We start from the raw sequence: 24,781 nt of genomic DNA on the forward strand, positions 1-24,781 counted from the left end.
ACACATTCATTTTAATTTTCTTGTGTACTTTATTATTGCTTATCTTATCAATGAAGTGTATGTTCTTCACTGATCCACATGTAATCAAACAGTGGCTTATGACTTTTTTTTTTTACAGAATTATAATAATACAAGGAAAATATCGCTTTGACCAGTGAAGTTAGGCATTGTTTAGATTAGTGTTAATCTACTGGAGGTGTTGAACATACAATGTTCAAATAGTTTAATAAACTTTCACAAGTTAGCAATTAACCGCATGTTTAAAGCTTTGCAAATAAGACAGCAAAATACACAAATGAGTTTTTCACACACCTTAAAAATGGAAATCATGCTCAAACACGTAAGGCTCCTCCCCAAAAAAGTGGTGTTTGTATATAAGAATGCTTGAAGGACCCCCTTCCAAATCAAGCATATATGCCACAAGAGCAGACATCTGAATATTAAGAGACTGAAGTAGGAAGAAAGATTGCTATATAATACATGATGGCTGAAGAGAACACTGGGGTTTCTGTGCCTGAATTGGGCAAAACAGTGGAGGAAAGACCCAAATGGGACAACAAGGTTCAATATCTTCTAACATGTATTGGATTTGCTGTGGGATTGGGGAATGTATGGCGCTTTCCATATCTGTGCCAGACATACGGAGGAGGTAAGTACTGACAGGTGTGTAAATGCTAAGTATAATGAAATCAGGTTTTCAAATGCTTTCTGCCTTATAAGCCCTCAAAGTGTAAGTAGCGGGGTTCTGAAAAATATAGCATTATACTTACCCATGTGTTGCTACAACTGTTTAAATTATGTGCCTGTAATTTCTCTTTTCATTGTTAGCACCCTGACAACTTTTTACACTTACAACTTTAAAGTCTGTTTCAAAGCTGTTGTCAAATGTCCACTCTAGTGTACTGGGGTTTGAGATCTGTCCTCTAAATCAGTGGTTCCCAACCCTGGTCCTGGGGACCCCCTGTGTCTACTGGTTTTCATTCCAACTGAGTGCTCAATTACTTAACTAGACATTTAATTGAACTTTGCTTAATTAGACCTTTTTAATTGTATTCAGCTCTTAAACAGTTGCAGAGTTACTTATAAAATGTTATAGCTAACTTGAAATCTGCAACTATTAAGAACTGAAAAAAATTTAAAAGGTATAATTAAACAAATGATCAGTTCAGTTAAATGTCTAGTTAAGTAATCGAGAGCTCAGTAGGAATGAAAATCAGCAGACACAGGACCAGGGTTGGGAACCGCTGCTCTAAATCACTGCAGGATTAAAAAAAAAAAAAAAAAAAAACATAACAAGTACTCCGGCTTTTCTATTCCGTACCACATCATGGATTGTTATTGCTGTGTTACCTTTGACAATGTGGGCAATAATCCTTACACTATTAGTGCACTAGAATGGACATTTTGAAAAGAGCTTTGAAACAAACTTTAAAGTTATAAGTGTAAAAAGTTGTCAAGATGTTAACAATGAAAATAAAAATTGCAGATACGTTACTTAAACAATTATTAGACTGATTACACCATTAAAGGCTTTTCAATTGTCTTACTTCTGTTTCTTGTACTTCTAGTTTTAAGATTGGTAATATAGGAGAAAGGTAATATTTTTATTTTTATTTATACAGCCTGCTTTTTAAAGCAATTTACCAGTGTCAATTATATTATCCTGCAGAATATTCCAGTATTTTTCTTTTTTTTTCTTATTAGTGTTAGCAATCACTGGTGCCCCTTTAACTGCATTATATAATTCTCTTTTGTTCTTTAGTTAATTCATATTAAATAATTCATGAGCAAGTCTTTCCTCCTGGAACAGCATTGCTACTAAGATGAACATTTGTACTGCTGTTCTAATTCCCCAGTTTAAGGGACAAGTATGCCAAACCGTGTTGTAATATTTTGAATTGGTTAATTTGCTGCTATTTTGGTATTCTCACTAGGTTGTTATTGGTATCCATAAGGTAAATGTACTCACCAACTTGTCACTAACAACAGTTTTAAACCACCTAATGAGTAGACCAAATGCATCTAATGAAGTGCTCATTAGCATCCAGTCATTCTCTGGTAATTAAAAAAAGGTTAAATAACACAAGAAAAAGGTATCTTTTAATTATCATAAAACATATATGTAAAAACACCCAGGGTTAATATCCCTAGATGTAATATATATTAGACCTTTATATATACAAAAGCCCTTCTGATGCGTAGAAAATGATGTACTGTATGTATGCATAGAGCAAGGTTCTGGTGAATGTCGCCATATATACGAGTCAGCGACACCTAATTCCAAAGAAAATATGAAAAATAAGAAAAGCATTTGTTTCTGTTTTATACTGCAACATTATTCAAACTCCTTTATTATTTTGTTAAATGACTTGCTGGTTTAGTTAAGAAGACCATATTAATTACAGAATCTATTTCTGAGATAAAAACAGAAATATTTCTGCACTGTTAATATTGTAAGTGTCGCTGACTCGTAACTATGGCGACATTCACTAGAACCTTACTTTGCATGCAGGTACTGTTTTTTGGTCGTGATACATTTGACCTAACTGGTCAGGTGCTTGGTGAGCTCCAGTGGACACCTGCATGGCTGCCTTTTGTCTTCCAGAGGCCAGTAGCTTGTCCACATCCGCTCTCGAGTTCCTAGGTGTAAAGAGGCCATTGACTTGGTGGTGGGATGGGAGGATGCCTACTGCTCTTTAGATCTCCAGAGCTGTTGTAGGGGGAACCTAATCGGAAATTCAAAATTAGGAAGAAACTACAGGGTAAAATAATTGGCAGCTCTAAATTAATAAAGGCTATATTATATAGTTTGTATAAAAAGAAAAAAGAAATCAAGTGGAAATGATCGTTCAATTTATAGTGCAGTCACCACAGCCAATTGTCCTAAGGAACTGCTTGTTACTAATCACTTCATTCATTTGCTTGTATTTTAGAATCGTTTTAAATGTGTAGGTAGGGTTTTCATGTTTACAAATGCAGCCCTTAAGTGAATAGATGTAAACACCACTGGTATGCAAGGTGTGGACACTTTAATTAACTATTACAGTAGAAACTCAGAGTTACGAACACCAAACTTACAAACTGAATGGTCTGATAAACACCCCACTTTGAGCAGGAAGTATGCAATCACTCGTCAATGCATGCAATGCAACCAGATAGGGTTTTTTTTTTGTCGCAGTAACAATGGCTTATTTCATGCCATTTCACTATCCAAAAATAATTTAGCATAATATTTTTAATGCAGAAAAAAATAGCATTGTCACATTTAAAATGTATAATTTTCTCTAGAGTTATTATATAACAAATGTTCCTAAATATTTTAATTCTTACCGGAAAAACAGCCAATGCTAAATTGTAGAATACTTTGCTTTTATGTCCACTTTTTAAAGACATTCCATGTAAAATAAAATAAAAAACATAAATACATGTAAAAAAATAACAACAGGCACATGAAATGTCCCCTTGTTGTACTGGACAGAGTGATCCTTAGCAGAAATATTTCCGATCTTTGATGCAGCTGGTGTCTTTTTCGCTGAAGACATTTTACAGAAATCGTGCAGCTCTATGCAGTGTGTTTAATCATTTACTGGAAGCAAAGTAAACCGGCCGTCAGGTTCCTAAATGCAGTGCAACAGGTAGTTCATCAATAAGGCAAATGTTTCCTGTATTTATTTTTAAGTGATAAAAAATATGTATATTTCCACTATTCGTTCAGAAGTTTGAATTTTTCACGGGGAACGACATATTACACGGCAATGGATACATTTCATAGAAGTCCCTGATAACTGTTAATCAAATACAGCCTTACATATAAGTGGTGTGCTGGTCATGAAGAAGGCAGGTGACGAAAGGTGAGGCAGATTTCAAAGCAAGTATTATTATTTATTAATTTTATTATTTATTTCTTAGCCGACGCTCTTATCCAGGGCGACCCATTTATACAGTTGGGTTTTTACTGGAGCAATCTAGGTAAAGTACCTTGCTCAAGGGTACAGCAGCAGTGTCCCTCACCTGGGATTGAACCCACGATCCTCCGGTCAAGAGTCCAGAGCCCTAACCACTACTCCACACTGCTGGCAATTTTAGAAGGAACATTTTACATTTAGTCTAAAATAAAATAAAAACAAGCACTATGTTAACCCAGGTTTTCCTGGATGTTTAAATCTGTGTTTCTGCTACAGTTATAATTTCATTTTATTTTGTATAGTACTGTGTATAGTACAGTTTTAAAGCCTATCAGACCATAACAATATGAGTATTGTATTACTGTGCTGTATCCTTGTATTATTTGCCAGATTTGTAGATATCAGGTGTGCACATTTATTAAAACCATTACGAGTTACGAACAACCTCCATTCACAAGGTGTTTGTAACACTGAGGTTCTACTGTATGGGGTAACATTGACCTAAAGTTACAAACAGATCTGCTTTTGTTAACCTGTAAGAATTTAACATTTTACAGATTACAGTACAATTGATCATTTACCTCTGCAAATTGGTTTATAAAAAGCAAAGTTAATGCTTTAACAGCAGGGCCGTAGCCAGCCAAAAAAAAAAAAAAACACAGCCCTGTGCACCCCCCACAAATGTTTTTATAACAGAAGAAAAAATATATGAGGACATTTATTATATGTTGTTTATATAGATAATCTATTGAGACTACTGCTACAGAAGTGTTAATAAAAAAGCAGTCATGTTGCCTATAAACTTTTTTATTAATACTTGTGAAACAACTTGGTATGATCAATGCACGCTCATGATGGACATGTGACATGTGCATGCCACTGGTTATGCCAGTGATTCTCAAGTCTGGTCCTGGAGGACCCCTGTGTCTGCTGTTTTTTGTTCTAGCTGTGCTCTCAATTTCAAATAAAGCCCTTAATTAAACTTTTATATATATATATATATATATATATATATATATATATATATATATATATATATATATATATATATATGTATGTGTATTTTTTTTTTAGATCTTTTCAATTATTTTCAGCTCTTAAACAGGTGGAGATAGTTCGGAAAAGTGTTCAATTAATTAAATTTGTTATTCAATGTTCAAAAAATAAACAATAGTTCAGCGGCATTTACAGAAAAGTTTCGAAATCAGTATAACTTAATGCAAGTATATCCACGAGCAAAGGAAAACAATTTACACCGATTGTATTGTTTCATTACGTTTTTTAACTTTGGTACAAGGGACCCGTTCTTAACTCTGTGTGATGGAGTCAGGCTCGTAAGAGTACAGTAACCACAGACAGTGCTGCAGCTCTAGCTGCTCTATGCAGGTTCCCCCTCACACATTCATTAATATGGAACCCAGACCAGGTTTTATGAGGAGCAGGAGCACATAAAGGGTGGAAATATTAATAAAATTAAAAAAACACACACAGATAAGTTCAAATATACAGACTAAACATCAGCAAACAGCTTTTCCCTGTATGTATTTAAGAAGAAAATCAACTAAAGAGATGTAAGGTCAATTACAATATGGTCAAATTTACATCTTGTATGTGACGCTTTGTGGTAAGGATGGCTTTGTGGTGATGTCAGACCTAGAAATTAAGGGAACACACAACAGGCAAGTGCTACAGGACGAGATGCAAATTTGCTAGTTTCTTTATTAAATAAAATATTTAAACAAAAACAAAACACTTCCCAAAACAAAATGGCAAGGTGGCCAAAACAAATACCATGCTGGTACAGTGCTCAGCTAAGTGGCAGTTTTTATATTTTAGTTTTCCTCTCCTTCTCTCTCCTGTTCTTTCACCCTGAACACACCAACCTCATTCAGCCAAAGCTGCTTGTTTTTATATTGTGGCCGAGGGATTAACTGGCTATCAATTACCTAGTTTATCCCTCGACCACATTTGGCACAGGTTTTCTCATATGCATGGTCAACAGCTAGTTTGTCAATAATCATTCGCTGTTGACCACGCATTCTAACGATTTTATCTGGATGGGGCATTTTAACCCCATCCAGGCTGTAAACAATAATAACAAAACATAGTGTTTTTACACACTAAACCATACATTTTAAATAATAATAATAATACAAAATAATACAATACACACAGGGGCGGAGTGTGCCCTGTCACACGCTTCCACAACAACTAGTAATGTTTAAAATAAATAATTCTGAATTTTTAGATGCATTTGTTTGCTTTTTAATATTTTCTTACGGTTAATGATATATTCAATAAAACAGACTGATAATTACATTGTTTTATTCATATAAATCTGTTTGCACATTTCTGTGGACAGACATTTGGTTTAAGAAAGACCCATATGACGGGATATGCTCATAATGTGATATCTTGTAACAATTGTTAGTCGCCCTGGATAAGGGTGTCTGCTAAGAAATAAATAATAATAATGCTGCTGTTTGTCACACCCCAGTTACATAATTTGTACAATATTCTGGCACAAGCCTTACCATAATATCTGTCAAATGAATTAATTTTTTTCATTGTTTGTGCAGCATTTTAAAAAACAGTTAGCAACAAACTAAGATCTAGTTAGAATGGTAAATGTGAATAGAAGAAAACGTGCATTATATTGTAACATTGACAATCTAGGTAAACGTCATCAGACTCCCTGCTACAGGGAATGGTTAATGGAGGGTCAACCTATCAGGAAAAGGGACACTGACCTAAGGCTGCTAGGAACACTGTAAAGGGACTGTTTGAGACTGGTGGGCTGACGTCAGGAGGGGTGGGATTAGGGGTGCTATATAAGCAGCTGCGCGCCCTCACCACGAGGAGAGCGTCGGGAGTAAATGAAGAGACTGGTTAGCGTTGTATACAGTACACAGTTGTTTTGCATGGTCGAGGCGATCAAGCCTGTAACCAGTTCCTTGCAGCCGCTTCTATTATTAGTTTTAAAAGGGACTGCCAGCTGCTGCAACACTTTTGGTTGGCACCCAACAATTTTACAATAAATAAACTGTGAATTGGAAACTGCAACATCGTCTCTCTGGTCTCCTTCAGCGGTGAAACGTTACAATATAATTTATAATCATCAGTTACACATAAACATTTCCCTACCCACTTCCAACGATTGCAAACACCATACAATAGAAATAAAAAATAAGAAATGAAAATGACATTTGAAGCCAGTTACATTGATAAAAGCATAGAACATGGTTTAACCAGTGTTAAGGCAAAGGTGTCCCAATACATAATGGGAGTGAATGTATTTCTTTTTTAACAAAATTTACATTCTAATTAGACAATAGGAATGAGGCACACATGTTTTACGTAACTAGCTGCAGAAAATTGAGTCAGTCTATCCCCTGTTTTGTCAGGTTATTTATCACCATACTCCTTTCTAAAAGTACTGCATTTCCAATTCCAGGTGCCTTCCTAATCCCTTATTTTATTGCGCTGATCTTTGAGGGAATCCCGTTACTGCACATGGAATTGGCAATCGGGCAGCGCCTACGTCAAGGAAGCATTGGGGTTTGGAATTCTATCTCGCCTTTCCTGGGAGGAGTGGGTATGTTACTAATCAGATCAATGAAATATGACCCTTTAGGGAGTTTTACACATTAAAAGGAACACATATGGATGTATGATTTCATAGCCTTGATAAGCAAAGGGACCTTTCTTAATGTTCTATAAGAAGCAGTTCTACTTTATCTCAGTTTAAAAACTGAATAAATAGTTTTATTTTGACAGGGCTTGTACAAAGTAGATTTTGTAAAACCAAGATAAATAATAATAATCATAATAATAATAATAATAATAATAATAATAATAATAATAAAAATGGATAATTGAAGATGTTGCTGGTTCCTCCTCATTCATATACCTGTTATCTGTTTGGCTGCAGGTATTGGCTCTCTCATAGTGTCTTTCTTGGTTGCTCTATTCTATAACACTATTCTGGCCTGGGTCCTCTGGTATTTCTTCCATTCCTTCCAAGACCCTCTGCCCTGGAGAGACTGTCCACTGAACCAAAACAAGACAGGTAAGATGGGGTACACCAAAAGTCTGTTTGCAAGCAATCGTTGTTCCTGGCTGTTGATTTGTGAATCCATATCTCATAAGTGTATAACATATATTTTAGTATGTAGCCTAATTTAAATGTATGATCCAAAGATACCCTTTTATTTCAAGAGCTCAAAATGTATCCTTAAATTAAGAAATAAATTCATACAAAAACCCCAATTTATTGAATAATATTTTTTGTTTTCTAGGATACATTGAAGAATGTGCTAAAAGCACACCTGTGAACTATTTCTGGTATAGAGAGACCCTCAATGTTACACCTAATATTACTGATAGCGGTGATGTGCAGTGGTGGGTGGTTATTTGCCTGGCAAGTGCCTGGGGCATTGTATACATCTGTTTCATCCGAGGCATTGAAACTATTGGAAAGGTGAGGTCTACTTCTTCTATTCATATATGTACCTTTTTTTCCCCAATTGCATTCAGATTTTTAATTGTTCTATTTTTACATACTGGCTTTTCATCTTAGTTATTTTAATTTTACAAATAAACAGTATTTATTTTTTTATGTTATTACATTTTTGTTTTAGATGCTTAATTGTTCATTAGTTTTTCTAATTGTACAATTAAAACCACATTTTGTATCTCTTTTTGAATTTGTTTTATCAAATTCTGTATTAGACTGTTTTTAATTTAATGTTTTTGTGTGTGTGTGTTTGTGTGTGTGTGTGTGAAGCGCTTTGGGATCCTTGTGATGAAAGGCCCTATAGAAATGTGAATTGTCGTTGTTGTTGTTGTCATGGGCCTGTGACGGGGTACTCCCTGTCCCTGTGCATATTATGTATTATTTTGTATTTGTATTATTATTTAAATGCAGGACAAGCGAAGTGCCGTTTGCCATTGTTTGTTGTTGTTTTATGTTTTAGGACCTCTTGTGAGAATGTGTGACTGTCAGCTAGTAATTATTGAATTAGCTGACAGTCACACAGATTTATTAAACCCGTGCAAAATGTGATTGAGGGGTTAATAGATCATTGATAGCTTAGTTAATCTCTCGGTCACAACTATGGCTGATCGAGGTGGGGTGTTCAGGGAGAAAGAACGTGAGCAAACGAGAAACTGAAATTGAAACTGAAAATAACAATTGCTACTTGTGCTGGCTTGACACCAGCACGATACTTGTTTTATTTAGGGTTGTTCAGTGTTTGTTAAGTGTCTGTTTGTTTTGGCCAACGTGCAGTTTTGTTTTGTGTCACTGTTTTGTTCTGTTTAAACCTTTTATTTTATTTAACAAATACACGCTTCAGCCAGTCTGTTGTTGTGTCGATTCTCTTCCTGGCCTGACGTCATCCACAAAGCCATCCTGTGACAGGGTCCCATTGCCTGTTTATTTTTGCAAACACCCAAACATGATTTTAAACTCAGTATTTTAATTGCACCATTTATTTTTTATTATTATGTTGTTTCTAATGAGAACTAGTCATATGACATGGCTTTTGTCTTGGCCTCCCTTGAAAACAATATTTGAATCTCAGCTAGAATTAGTGATGGTAACATTCTTGTTCCCTGTTTACTAGGCTGTTTACATCACTGCCACTTTCCCCTACCTTGTCCTCACCATATTTCTCATCCGTGCCCTGACACTTCCTGGAGCAACTGAAGGCCTAGTGTACCTCTTCACCCCTAAAGTAAGTTCTGCACTCTGTACAATGAGCGCTGTACTGTACAAGCACTTAATTTGAAGTACAATTGAAATATTACAGATGGCATTGGATAGACTTACGTGTACAATGTAATAAAATAAAATGTACTTCCTGTTTTTCCTCTGTAGCATACCAACACCCAGTGCTGTAAAATAATCAGCATGTTTTGTTTTTTTAAAAGTAAAACATACACCAGGTGGGGGAAAGGTTGTGTATCCATACATGCATTATCATTGCATGTTTTTATTTCAGTAATGAATGGGACATTGTAAACATCTGGTAATTGCTCAGTAACTTGTTATGTATTAAATGGCATGTAAACTTAACACTTTCACTATTATTGTTGCATTCCAGGTGCAAGTGCTAAAAGATCCTAAAGTATGGCTGGATGCTGCCACCCAGATCTTTTTCTCACTGTCTCTGGCCTTTGGCGGACTTATTGCATTTTCCAGCTATAATCCACAAAAGTTAGTAGCACCTATTTTTAAATTACCAAACTCAGAAAACCTGTTTGGGCCCCACAGGAACATGCCCTGAGTCTACCCATGAGAAATGTTGATACAGCCACATTATTTAGGAAATGACAACAAACTTTTAGCTACAGTAATCCATTGTGTATCCACCCATCACATATCTGCCCTAACCGTTTATCCGCCATAATCAAGCTCTTCAGGAAAATTAGTTTGTTATTGAACACAGAAGATTAGTTCAGAGATTGTAGATCCCACCAAAGTTTTCGTACACTGTGTTGTATGTGCTCCGTGTGCTACCATTGCTGGCAGTGTTGATATGTAAATAAAGCCTGTTTGCCTGCAGGGCCTATCAACTTCAACCTCCTTCTCGATCTCCTGCCTGTCACGCACCCACACGGCTACTCTTTCACAAGCACTAATACCCTGTATCTTTCTAAAAAGGGATTTAGGGGAGCTCCCTAATAAAAGCTGAATCTCAAAACAATAATTGTGTGAATATAGTAATTGTTACAGCTGTGTATAAAAGTATTTAAAACAGGATTCATTTATCCAACTTTTTACATATCCGCCCTTACGCTGGTCCCACCGCAGTCAGATACGTGACAGATTACTGTATTTAAGAAATTTGGTAGCACTTTAGATTATGGGGCAAACATAACCATGCAATTTACCTACGGTTTATGTTTTCAACTGGTTGAATTAGCTATGGAATTACATAGATTTGTATCCACTGTAATCTGAATTCACTTATTTTTTGGGTCACATTTCCAATTAACCAGGCATTAATTACCAGTATTAACAGAGTAATGAGTTAATTACCTATATCTTTCTCTGTTACACAGTAATAACTGTTATTAATGTTTATGGTGAGGCTAGGCTTAGGGAAATAATAAAGTACTTGGCAGCCTAATTACTGTAAACTCTTGACTGATTGAAGTTTGGTTTGTAATATGATATAAAAAAACTAAAAAAAAAAACACGGTTATCTTTGGTGTCTTCCAGAAATGACTGTGAACGAGATGCAGTGATAGTTGGCATGATAAACAGTGCAACCTCGATCTACGCATCAATCCCTATTTTCGCTATTCTTGGTTTCAAGGCAACTTCTAATTATAATGACTGTCTAGATGGGTGAGTTTGCTTTTTCATCTTAATTGAGGCTCTTATTGTAAAACTTACTATAAACTACAGAATGGAACCGGTTTTATTACTTTTCTGGTAGTTTCATTACTACTCACAGATAATAACTTAAGATCGTAACTTCAGATCTCTTAATTATTCACCCATAAGCAATGATATTGCTCTGCTACATTTAATAAGAAGGTATGACAGGTTGGCTGAGTGGTGACGTTCCCAGACCAGAAAGCTGACAGAGACACACACAGATAGGTACTACTGGTGAAAAGCACTCTCGTTCCTCCTCTCAAACACCCACCCTGAACAACAAAAGCTGCAGGTTTTTATACTGGTGACCATCTCCAGATTAATCTGGAGATGGTCATCTTCTGCATGGGTTTTTTAATATTGCGTGGTCGACAGCAGCTCTGTTTATAATTAATCTGATGCCGACCAAGCATTATCACGAAATGTCTGACAGAGACGAGCTGCTAATAATCGCCCCTGCCAGACCACATCCAAACCAAAACAATAACAAAGAATTATGATTGACTAGCATTTCACAGAAGTATTACGCACACCTGTATAGTTTAAGTATACTCTCAGGCAAGCATCTTAACCACATTTCACTGACTTGGGTCATGAATCCATATCAGCAGGGCCTCACGCAACACTGCCTGTTACATATACCTATTATAACTCTCACTGGTCAGCTCAGCCCATTTTAATGGTAAATGCCCGAACAGTTTAAAATATTGAAAGTTGTCACAATTACTTTTACTTTCAAGCATCCAGTGCAGAAATAAAACCAACTCCTGCTGCATAGTTCATCTTAGGGTCTATTTTAATGGTCTAAAGCAAGCAGCCAATTATCTCAACAACTATTTTTCTAGTTGGTAATGCCCACGTCATCTGATATTGTTGAGTAAATCACATAGTGCTTTTGAAAGCGTATTTTATATTTTTCTCGACAGAAATATCCTTTCAATCACGAACGCGTTTAACATTGGAGATCAAAATGTGACAAGGGAAAACTACGACAGCTGGTTGAAGCACCTGAATACCACCCACTCTCAGGAATTTGAAGATCTGCATCTGAAGCACTGCAGTATTCAAGAATTTCTTGATCAGGTATTTCATTTCTTAATACAGTTTTTTGTCAGTTCCTCAACAGCAGGTATGGAAGAATGGAGTAAATATCCAATACAGTACAAGGAATTCTATTTTAGTGTAAAATTAAACATGATTATGGGACAGGGCAAATTTAAAGCACAATAGAATATTATTATTATTAATTAGTCATTAAGCAGACACTTTTATCCAAAACGACTTACAGAGACTAGGGGGTAAACTGTGCATCAACAACTGCTGGTGCAGAGTCACTTACAATATGACCTTGGTTTTACGTCTCAACCAAAGGATGGAACACAAGGAGGTTAAGTGACTTACTCAGCACACAGAGTCAGTGACTGAACTGGGATTTGAACCGGGAACCTCCTGGTATCAAGCCCTTTTCCTATATTGTGAATAAGAAAATGTTATTGTCATGTGAGGTCTACGTGTTTTTTTTAACTTTGACTTTTAATTTAAAAAACTGCTTTTGGTTGCTATTACTGTTCCAGTTCATTTCATAATTGTCAGTGCAGATATTGAATTTGCAGGAGTTAACAGGGATATTTTCAAAATTATTAATCACTTTTATATTGATCAGAAAAATCTGCATCCGCCCCGAAAGTGGTACATTGTCACATTGAAAGTTATACACTGTCAGATTTTGGTACCAGCGCAATCAATTGCTATCTGATGTGTGTTTTTCTACTGTCAAACACAGATACATTTACCATTAATTATACATGATATTTTTGCAAATGCTATCTGATGGGTGTTTTCCTATTGTCAAAAAGAGGTACATTTACCATTCATTAAACATATTTTTTTGGCAAACTTAAACGTGAAACACAATCAATTTCTCTAAAAAGAAAAAAAAGTATTAACAAGTATAAAATGGACAAACCCAATGTATTGCATATAATAAATATTCACATACTATTTTCTTAATAGAGGAATATAAAAAGATGTAACAGACCGTACCAGATTCGAATGTGCGCTTCCCTGCTTTCTTAGCAGAAGTTGTTTAGGCATGCACAAGCAAGCGCAGTGCACTGTGTACCACTTTTTAACGCATACCTGAAAATAACACTACACCGGTCTTCTTTCATGGATTGACGTTGCTTTGTAAAAATGTGTCCATAGGAAGAAACACTTTTTTAAGCATCCACTGAATTGATAACAACTGACAAATATATTTTAGCCTTTCTTGCAAAATTGGGAAATAGTTCTTTCTCCAAAATTCGGTCAAAGAAATTGCACTACCGTTTTCTTTTGTATATAGTTGATATCCCTGCATTTCTCATTTACAGTAAACATCAAACCCTGGAATACAATCTAACTACAAACATGTTGTAGGTCTATAATCCTTACTGCCTTCAGAAACTTGTGAGCTGGTTAAATAAAACGTGATTTTGTTCTGCATTGATCAGGGTTGCAGTAACTCACCAATTTTCCAAAAACTTTGTGGAAAGTTTTAACAACACAGTTTGTTTATTCTGCCATCTGATCTGTACAACTCGTATGCCAGTGCTCGGTATGTCATTATTAATTCTGCAACTTTATTATGCAATTGATGAATTCTAACATTACGGTTTTTGCAAAATATGTTATACCCATTAGTGTGCAGCACACCAGGTGGATATTGCTGTATTACAGCTGTAAGTTAGTGTCCCAAATGCTACCTAATAAGTCCCATAATAGTTAGGTAGCCACACCTGAATGTACAGGATGTGCAGCACGGGAGAGCCAAGCGGGACTTACATGTCACTGGATGAACGATCAGGCTAGGTGTAGGGCAAAGGCATGAACCTAGCTGTATCCCATTGTCACAAAGACGGCCGGAGTGGGTGGCGTCAGACCAGAAGCAGGAAATAAATAACCAAAACGAGAGGTAGAGTTTGATGGAGCTGAGCGAATGCTTTCGCTCAGCATTTAATAAATAAACAGTACAGAAAATAAAAGGTTTGAACACAAAACAGGACACGGCACTTACGCCAAAATAAACAGATAAACAAAACGAACAGACACTGACACACAGGGACGAACACTAAACAAACACGTACCACGTAGCAATTGCTTCTCTATTGATTATCTCCTCACTCTCTCCCGTTCCTTCACCCTGTACACACAACCCAGAGTGAAAGAAACGTGCATCTATATATACTGTTGTGCTGGGATTCAATTACTAATTAATTATTCACTTGAATCCCAGCACGTGAATTAATTCTGACTCTGTGCAACCCCGTGCTCACATATTATTACATACTTTAAATGCACGTGAAGTGCATTCTCGTGCCTAAATATAATTATACAATTTTAACTCACACGTGGAACACAGACCCGTTTATATCCCGTGTACCAATGACTATACACCAACATTTACACAGGCAACACGCAACACATAACACACAAATGCACACAGGGGCGGGGCACATTGCCACACCCATACATGAAAGTGCTTAGGTGAAAGGTAGTAAAAGGATAAACCCTTGGCCTTGAATCATTGATCTCTCAAAATGGCCACTCCTGCTAACTTTCAATCTAAATGGAAGACCGACTGGAGCAAATGTTGCCTTTGTCAACAGGACAAGAAGGAGGAGCTCAAGTCACCACCAAGTTCCTACAGTACAGAACAAAATGGCTATAACATTGCAGAAATGTTCCGCTGTTTCATGCAATGAATGCTTTACCAATCATCCTGGATCCAGCCAGATTAGACGAAGGTGGCGGTATAAAGACACAATGATAAGGAACAAAGCAAAATATCATCATGACTGATGTTCAACAACACCAAGTTATAAAGGGCTCAAAAAAGAGCGTCTACTGTTGAAGCAGACGCAGTTCAGAGCCACAGCAAATTCCCGAGAGCTAGTAGTTCTTAATCGACCGAATGCCTTTTGTGTGAGAAAGAGGCTCCAGATTCTGCATTGAGACAAGCAATGACCATGAAACTCAATGACAGACTAAACGAATGTGCAAGGACTCTTAGCGATGGAAGGCTCTTGGCAAAACTGAGTGGTGGAAATGTTGTGGCACAGGAGCTGAAGTACCATCCTGCTTGCTTGGCAGGATTGTATAACAGAGAGTGACACCATTAACCATGAGAAGCATGGTCGAGGCTTACCTGGCAGGGAAGTCTATCCACTGGCATTTTCCGAACTTGTGGGCATGATCGAACACGGTGCAGATATAAAACTGCAGCTAATATTTGGTGCATCTAAAACAGACATGGCTATGACACATCTTCTTCATTACAATTGTTATACAGGGTACAGAGAAAGAGCAGCAACAGACAGACACTCCAAAGATTGTGAGACTCCCTTCCCGGTTTACATGGGAATGTCTGTATTTGCAAACACTAGAAAAAGGTAGCTAGTAGAAATGCTCCGTGACAATGCAATCACTATTTCCTACAACAGAGTACTTGACATTTCAGCACAACTTTGAGATGCAGAGGTCACAGAATATGTGGAAGATGGGGTAGTGTGCCCACCAGCTTTGAGAAAAGGGTTATTCACAACATCTGCCATTATTATTATTTATTTTCTTAGCAGACGCCCTTATCCAGGGCCATTTACAATTGTCACAAGATATCACATTATTTTTACTTACAATTACCCATTTATACAGTTGGGTTGTTACTGGAGCAATCTAGGTAAAGTACCTTGCTCAAGGGTACAGCAGCAGTGTCCCCCACCTGGGATTGAACCCACAACCCTCCAGTCAAGAGTCCAAAGCCCTAACCACTACTCCACACTGCTGCCCTGGACAATATTGATCATAATCCAACTGCAACAACAGCAACCACATCATTTCATGGCACTAGCATTTCCATTTTTCCATCATCCAAGCTCAGACAATGAGGATGAGCTGTGTGAACCATTTCAAATCAGAGAAGGTAAGGTGAAGACAGTTCCAGAGCTTCCAGACTCTTTCACAAACATTCGACCAGCTTACTTCACAAAGAAGAATCCAAATCCACCTCCATCCCAAACCCCAGTTTTGTCTATGTCAGGTACAAGGTTACGGAGACCACATCTTACACCAGAGTATGAATGGCTTGAGAAGGTGAACATCGTTGAGGAAGTGGACGATGCTGTTAGTATATCGTGGTCAGCTCACCATGCATTTCAGAAGAGAGGTCAGAAATTTGAAGTCAGCATCGCATCACTATTGCCTCTCCTCCGAGCTAAGGAACATTCTGTTGCCACCATAAAGCATGTGATGGACAAAGTCAGAGACACAGTGGCATTTTTTAATCCAGGACAAACACCTGTAATTACTGCCGACCAGCCAATCTATGCACTAGCCAAGCAGATCCAGTGGTACTGGCCTGAGTCCTATGGTGAGGACAAGTTTGTCCTCATGTTTGGAGGATTATTGAGATGGCTGCACTGAGGTCGATTGGGACTCTGCTTGAAGACAGCGGATAGACAAGTGTCCTTGTTGAGGCAGGAGTAGCCTCATCTGGTACTGCAGAATCCTTCCTGTCAGCACCGAGTGTCACAAGAACACGTCAAGCTCATCAGATAAGAGCATGCAGTCTTTATAAGCTCATGAAGGCAGCATACACTGATTACTGCAGTGAAGCAGCTGTAAACTCAAAAGACATCATCAATTTTGACCATTTTCACTATCTGAATTGATCCTGTACTTTTTTGCCAACAACAATGTGAATTATGCACGGTGGCTTCTCATTCACCTTAGAAACATGATGTCCCTGGAGCATGAACATCCACAACTGGCAAGGGAGTTTCACATGGGAAACTTTGTTGTACACAAATCCGATCGGGAATTCTCAGCATTATTATTATTATTATTATTATTATTATTATTATTATTATTATTATTTGTTTATTTAACAGACGCCTTTATCCAAGGCGACTTACAGAGACTAGGGTGTGTGAACTATGCATCAGCTGCGGAGTCACTTACAACAATGTCTCACCCAAAAGACAGAGCACAAGGAGGTTAAGTGACTTGCTCAGGGTCACACAGTGAGTCAGGAGTGAACTGTGATTTGAACCGGGGACCTCCTGGTTACAAGCTCTTTTCCTTAACCAATGTGTAGCCATCTTTGATTTTTTAGGTGGCTAACGTGTTTTTCTTAAGTGACCCAAGGAGATAATATGTGCCGAATTTGGTTCTTGTATCACCATTTGAATGATTATTATGTTATCTGCTCCACTATGAGGTTTAGGACTGAATTGCAGGTTAGTCATGTTGTTCTAATTCTCCCGTGAATTTCACAGGCCTGTAATTATAAATGTAAACTAAAACACAGGTGTATCTTCAAGCAAAACTACAGTACATATATACATTAGTAACAGCAAGCACTGCAAAGAGTAATATTGCTTTAAAGTGTTTCTCTTTTCTTTCACTAGAGTGCTTCGGGTACTGGCCTGGCCTTTGTCGTCTTCACGGAAGCTGTGATCAAGATGCCAGGCTCTCAAGTGTGGGCTGTGCTCTTCTTTGTAATGCTCTTCAGCTTGGGTCTATCGTCCATGTTCGGAAACCTTGAGGGAATCCTCACGCCTCTGTTAGATCTGCATGTGGTGCCTAAATGGTTGCCTAAAGAGGCTTTCACAGGTAAAAAACATGATTAAATTAAGTTGAATTAAATATGTGTGAAGCACAAGCCTTAACAAATTGGCATAAGTTATGTAATACACAATGTAAAGACTCAAGCAGGGTTCCGTTACATCTCTAATTAACATTCTGGCTGAAGTTAATCGGAATATTAATTTGATAGAAACATATTAAAAGAAACAAAAACTGCCAATAACGCTTTTAAACAAAAATGTAAAATAAAAACAAATAAAGTAAACTAAGGAAAACAAACTGACTGAGATTATAGGTTGCTAGTAACAGACAATAGTATTTAAAATAGAAGAGCAATTATTGGGACTGGACCATTAATTCAATGTAGGTATATAAAAATAAAAAAAAATTAAAAAAGAATAAAGAAATAATAGAGCACGGAAACAGACGCAAGACGTTTCAGAGGGGAAACATGTTGAATCAAAACGGCCTTGCATGCGTTTGTAGCCCACAGAAATTAAACAGTCTTAGATACTGTATAAGGCCTGATACAATATCTTTTTTACATACGGCCCATATCCATAAAAAACAGTGCAGGCACATACAGAGGGTCCTCGTAATCCTGTAACAAGTGCAAGGTTAGAGAGAAACCTACAGGAGGCTAGAAGTGAAAAATAAAAGAAAAATTTGAGATTGGTGCAAAATCAGTACAGTTATCAATACAGTAAAATGTATAATTTTAAATGTTGTAATACTCAACAAAAGTCATACTAGATCTTAAACACTGATTCTATCTATCCGTATAACAGTTTAAATGTAGATGCATTATATTCATAAGCATGGGAATATAAATGAATATAAATTGAATATAAATGTATTATTATTATTATTATTATTGTTATTATTATTATTATTATTATTCCATCATGACTGAGACATTTCACAGGACGAGGGTCTGTATTAATAATAATGATAATGATAAAGATAATAAGGACTATGGAGTCTCGAAATGATAGCCAAATGCAATGTGAAATGTCTGTAGAGGTCAGGAGTGTGTTAAAGTTTAAGTGAAGATTGATCAAAATCAAGGTAGTTATCATGTTCACCCGGTATAGTGCGACAGTACTCAAAGAAATGAAAGAAGTTATTTACAAACCGCTAACCAAGATCATGCAACAGTCTCTTGACACAGGGGTTGTACCGACAGACTGGAGAATTGCAAACGTAATACCGATCCACAAAAAGGGAGACAAAACCCAACCAGGTAACTACAGACCAATAAGCCTGACTTCTATTATATGTAAACTTATGGAAACTATAATAAGATCCAAAATGGAAAATTACCTATATGGTAACAGTATCCTGGGAGACAGTCAGCATGGTTTTAGGAAAGGGAGATTGTGTCTAACTAACCTGCTTGATTTTTTTGAGGATGCAACATCGACAATGGATAATTGCAAAGCATACGACATGGAGTATTTAGATTTCCAGAAAGCTTTTGACAAAGTTCTGCACAAAAGATTCATTCTCAAACTGAACGCAGTAGGGATTCAAGGAAATACATGCACATGGATTAAGGAGTGGTTAACATGTAGAAAACAGAAAGTACTGATTAGAGGAGAAACCTCAAAATGGAGCGAGGTAACCAGTGGTGTACCACAGGGATCAGTATTAGGTCCTCTGCTATTCCTAATCTACATTAATGATTTAGATTCTGGTATAATAAGCAAACTTATTAAATTTGCAGACGACACAAAAATAGGAGGAGTGGCAAACACTGTTGCAGCAGCAAAGGTCATTCAAAATGATCTAGACAGCATTCAGAACTGGGCAGACACATGGCAAATGACATTTAATAGAGAAAAGTGTAAGGTACTGCACGCAGGCAATAAAAATGTGCATTATAAATATCATATGGGAGATACTGAAATTGAAGAAGGAATCTATGAAAAAGACCTAGGAGTTTATGCTGACTCAGAAATGTCTTCATCTAGACAATGTGGGGAAGCTATAAAAAAAGGCCAACAAGATGCTCGGATATATTGTGAAAAGTGTTGAATTTAAATCAAGGGAAGTAATGTTAAAACTTTACAATGCATTAGTAAGACCTCACCTAGAATATTGTGTTCAGTTCTGGTCACCTTGTTACAAAAATGATATTTCTGCTCTAGAAAGTGTGCAAAGAAGAACGACCAGAATTATCCTGGGTTTAAAAGGCATGTCGTATGCAGACAGGCTCAAAGAATTGAATCTGTTCAGTCTTGAACAAAAAAGACTACGCGGTGATCTGATTCAAGCATTCAAAATTCTAAAAGGTATTGACAATGTCGACCCAGGGGACTTTTTCAACCTGAAAAAAGAAACAAGGACCAGGGGTCACACATGGAGATTATATAAAGGGGCATTCAGAACAGAAGATAGGAGGCACTTTTTTACACAGAGAATTGTGAGGGTCTGTAACCAGCTCCCTAGTAATGTTGTTGAAGCTGACACCCTGGGATCCTTCAAGAAGCTGCTTGATGAGATTCTGGGATCAATAAGCTACTAAAAACCAAACGACCAAGATGGGCCGAATGGCCTCCTCTCGTTTGTAAACTTTCTTATGTTCTTATGACAGACATGATCAGCATAGAAGGGTCCCAGTTTTTTAAAGAATACCTTAGACAGATGGCATAAACTATTCCTTAAGCTAACAGCTGCTTTGTCTGTTCTCCTTTCAGGGTTGATTTGCTTGATATCCTTTTTCTTCGCCCTGATTTTTACAATGGGATCTGGAAATTATTGGCTTGAGATTTTCAACAGCTATGTGGGATCCTTGCCTCTTCTAATTATTGCCTTCTTTGAGATCATCGGCGTGGTTTACATTTATGGAATTGGAAGGTAAGATTTTTTTTTTTTGTAACTTTTTAAAAAGTTTAAATAAGTCTTTTTCTCTAATTTCAGTTATGACACCAGATTGCAACTATTGACATGCAATGCTCTGTCCTTATTGGATTTAAGAAATATATTATTTAGAAATAACTCACAGAACAAATGTGCTATTTCTTAAGCTGAGGGAACACAAAGACACTTTTTCAGGAATAGTGGCTTGAAATCTGGTTCCAGGAGACTGGGAGACCTAATTTGAGGCAACTTTGCTGTATTAAGCACCAAGTCTCCCCTGGTGTGCCATGCAGTGGCCTAAAACCAGTTCCAAGGTTCCAAGCCCCAGAGTGTAGTTGTGTTCCCTTTGCTTTTCTTTCAGTGGGGGCAGTGTTGCAGAGGGACAGGTTGATGGTTACAATATGGTGCACCACTGGAACTTAGAGAGCAGATATTAAAAAGACTGTTTGAAGACACATGGATGCTTTTTACTTCTGAGAAAAAGTCACCGGATGCGTATGACTGAAGCAGAAAATGATACACGCTGAATCTAAACAAGAAGAATACATTAGCTAAGATAACTGTGATATTTCACACCCATGATGTTGTTTGTTGACAGATTCAGTGATGATATAGAATGGATGACTGGCCGACGCCCTAATCTGTACTGGCAGGTGACCTGGAGAGTAATCAGCCCTGGGATGTTGCTGATTGTGTTTTTAGCGTATATCACGGTGCAGGTTCAACAACCTGCTACCTATGAAGCATGGAATCCTAACTATGTATGTATTCTTTTGTAACTTCTAAACACTCATCAAATTTGAATAAAATGTTATCATTTTCGTAGCCCTGTATTTTAAGAATTTGTTTATCTGTAACACTACACTGGAGGCGGTGGATAGCCAAAATAGTGATAAATAATGGCATACTTTTGTTAAGGTGTTTTGATCAGAATTCATATATATATATATATATATATATATATATATATATATATATATATATATATATATATATATATATATATAATTAGTAAAGTCTACTAAGTTTTAAGACCAAGGACCAACTAGTGATTGAAGTTTCCTTTTTTTGTTGCTGTCAATGTGCTCACTCGATGGCATAGGCTCTTTGAAATATACCACACAATGTTGATAATCTAGCCTGTGTTACATATAGGAATGGTGAAAGACAATAATAGCAACGCAAGGTGGAAAGCAGCTCTTGGATACAGGTCAAAGTACCTTAACACAGAGTAAATAAAAATGACTAAATAGAAAGTAAATACAGTATTTGAGTAATTACAATGAGAAATACAGTACTCATAATAGAGGTAAAAGGACATTAAACATATATGAAACGTTTCTATTTTCTAACCCCAAGAGTGCTGATGTCAATGCTTTTTAACTGATGTAAGTATTTTTTTTATCTCCTTTACAGATTAACTTCCCTATGACTGAAACATTGGATTATCCCGGATGGGTATTTGCAATCTGCATTCTGCTGTCATCCGTTCCCTGTATATTTATCCCAATTGTAGCCCTTTATAGATTTATTCAGTGGATAACGAGGAGAGTACGTCAAAGCCAGAATCACAATCCTTATGATAACCATGCATATGAGTCTGAACTTCAGTGAAGTTAAAAGTAATTTCTTTTTTTTTTCTTTTTTTAAGCCATTTGTTTTATAGACCATAGGTGGTTGTACATTTCACTTCCTGAGGTGGGATCATGTTTAGAGACTGAAGAAGACATTATAAATGGCAGTTCGTTAAACCTTTGCTAGTTTGCACCAAACTAAATTTGCATTTGTGTGCTTTTTTGTGTTAATGTGCATTTCTTGACAAATGATGTATGTTGTCAGTTTATCATTTTAATATATATATATTTTTATTTAACCAGGAAAGTCCCATTATGATTAAAATCCCCCCCCCCCCCCCCCCCAAGACAGACCTGGTCAAGAAGGTGGCATATAATTAAAAATAAATAAATAAATAAAACACAAACACAGACAAATTCTAATAAGCACAACCAATACAAACAAGTTAATCAAATTTAAATGAAACAACTTAGGAGCACCAGCCAAAACAAAAGCATGTCTCTGCTACATAGACATCAATTTTTGTTTGAACTCCTTTGAAAGGTATCAAGACAGTAAGCTTCAGTTTTTCCAGAAGTTTATTCCAAGACCATGAAACTAGAATTTTTCCAAATTCCCTACAAACTTTAATCAAACAAAATGAGTGCTATATTACATGTATGGAATGAAAATGTATCTTGCAACAAAGCTGTTATCTGAATATGGAACAGTAATGTAAGCCTATAGAAAATGTACAATTTAATGAGTTTGTTTCAAATGGTCCATATTCATAAAGGAGGCAGCAGTGTGGAGTAGTGGTTAGGGCTCTTGACCGGAGGGTCGTGGGTTCAATCCCTGGTGGGGAACACTGCTGCTGTACCCTTGAGCAAGGTACTTTACCTAGATTGCTCCAGTAAAAACCCAACTGTATAAATGGGTAATTGTATGTAAAAATAATGTGATATCTTGTAACAATTGTAAGTCACCCTGGATAAGGGCGTCTGCTAAGAAATTAATAATAATAATAATAATAATAATAAAGCATTTTCAACCAAAATATAATAAACATCTCAGCTGCCTGTAGGGACTGTTAAATTAGCACATGAAAAATGTATCTGACACTACAATTTCTTTGTGTTGTTTTCTAATAAGGAAAAAAAGGTAAATGCTTTATAAATGTGGCCCTTCAGTATGTGTTCTCCAGATCTCTTGGAAAGCCTGTGAGTCAGGGACATTTTGTACAGAAACGGCAATTTATTTTTATTTTTTTTAAGGATTCAGGCTTAGATATTTAACCCTTCTATATGCCTTGTTTTCATCAAGTATTGAGGGTCTACTTAAACATTTACAACTGCAAATTAAATGGTTTAATTACTTTTCCTCAAGTTAATTTAATGTAAAAAACTAAATATAGCTTTTGTAAACTGTTAGTAAAAATCAAGCTGAAATAAACAGCCTGCTTTTTACTAGCATACAGAATCTATTTGACTAGTATTAAAGTGTGTGGAGGACTGTGCAGCAAGACTTGGCTAGTAAATGGTAATCTCTGATCAATACATTTTTGTGGTTGGCTGTCCTAAGGAGTGCACTGTGAAGAGCTGTAGAGCCTGGCATTATCCAAGTTATTTTTACCTCGACAGATTTCAAGGTCATCACCACTCTGTTAACTGTAATAACTAAATAATAACAACAGTTTTATTTAGTTAACTTTAATAGTAACTGTAATTAAAATTAAACTAATAACTATAACTAAAATAAAAAAATCGTAACCATAACTAAAAAAAAAAACATAACTAACAAAAACACTGGTAGTGTGGACAGGGCCTAGTGTCCTAGTGATCCATTTTGATCACTAGGCAACAAACCACACTTAAAATTATTAGGTTTGGAAACTATACACTCGCCACATTAAAGCATTTAATATTTGTCAGCTCAACAATTGTTGGAGTTGTGACACAGCTAAATGCATAATTAATAAAATGAGCTTTCTGTTTGAGTAATACTGGGAAAACCACAGTTCTTTCTTATCTGATTAGCCATTGGAACAAATACATCTAAAAAGAAAAAACATCCTTTAGTACAGACAGATTTAGAAACAGTCTCTTAAAACAAAAGAGCATAGTACTTTGCTTTAGAGTTTAATTCTGATTGGCCGTATCGAAATAAAACCAGTGCAGAATGCATTCACTATAACTGCAAGTGCAAATGAAAACAAAACATCATTCAACCTTTAAAATCTCAGTTAATCATATTGATTTCAAAGTAATATTCCAATGTACTGTCAATTATTATTTGTTTATTTAGCAGATGCCTTTATCCAAGGTGACTTACAGAGACTAGGGTGTGTGAACTATGCATCAGCTGCAGAGTCACTTACAACTACGTCTCACCCGAAAGACGGAGCACAAGGAGGTTAAGTGACTTGCTCAGTCACCCGATGAGTCAG

At 36.6% G+C, this 24,781-nt stretch overlaps 1 protein-coding gene across 1 annotated transcript; it reads left to right on the top strand.

The window, feature by feature from the left end:
* Positions 1 to 483: 483 nt before the first annotated feature.
* On the top strand, positions 484 to 22,502 carry LOC117400071 (sodium-dependent neutral amino acid transporter B(0)AT3). Its single transcript, XM_033999513.2, has 12 exons — positions 484 to 649; positions 7,360 to 7,500; positions 7,837 to 7,974; positions 8,204 to 8,385; positions 9,533 to 9,643; positions 10,013 to 10,125; positions 11,134 to 11,262; positions 12,222 to 12,378; positions 17,742 to 17,946; positions 20,619 to 20,778; positions 21,380 to 21,542; positions 22,198 to 22,502. Exons 1-12 carry the CDS (start codon positions 484 to 486, stop codon positions 22,393 to 22,395), a joined length of 1,863 nt encoding a protein of 620 aa, XP_033855404.2. The 3' UTR covers positions 22,396 to 22,502.
* The last annotated feature ends 2,279 nt before the right edge of the window (positions 22,503 to 24,781 follow it).

Source organism: Acipenser ruthenus, chromosome 4 (genome assembly GCF_902713425.1).
Source record: "Acipenser ruthenus chromosome 4, fAciRut3.2 maternal haplotype, whole genome shotgun sequence".
Taxonomy (NCBI): Eukaryota; Metazoa; Chordata; class Actinopteri; order Acipenseriformes; family Acipenseridae; genus Acipenser; species Acipenser ruthenus.

What these genes read in the sequence shown, in the direction of transcription:
- LOC117400071 (XM_033999513.2), top strand. Translation starts at nt 484, where the DNA reads ATGGCTGAAGAGAACACTGGGGTTTCTGTGCCTGAATTGGGCAAAACA. An exon ending in TATAATGACTGTCTAGATGG is followed by an intron (nt 11,263 to 12,221) that starts GTGAGTTTGCTT and finishes TTTTCTCGACAG; the next exon opens with AAATATCCTTTCAATCACGA. An exon ending in TTCAAGAATTTCTTGATCAG is followed by an intron (nt 12,379 to 17,741) that starts GTATTTCATTTC and finishes TTCTTTCACTAG; the next exon opens with AGTGCTTCGGGTACTGGCCT.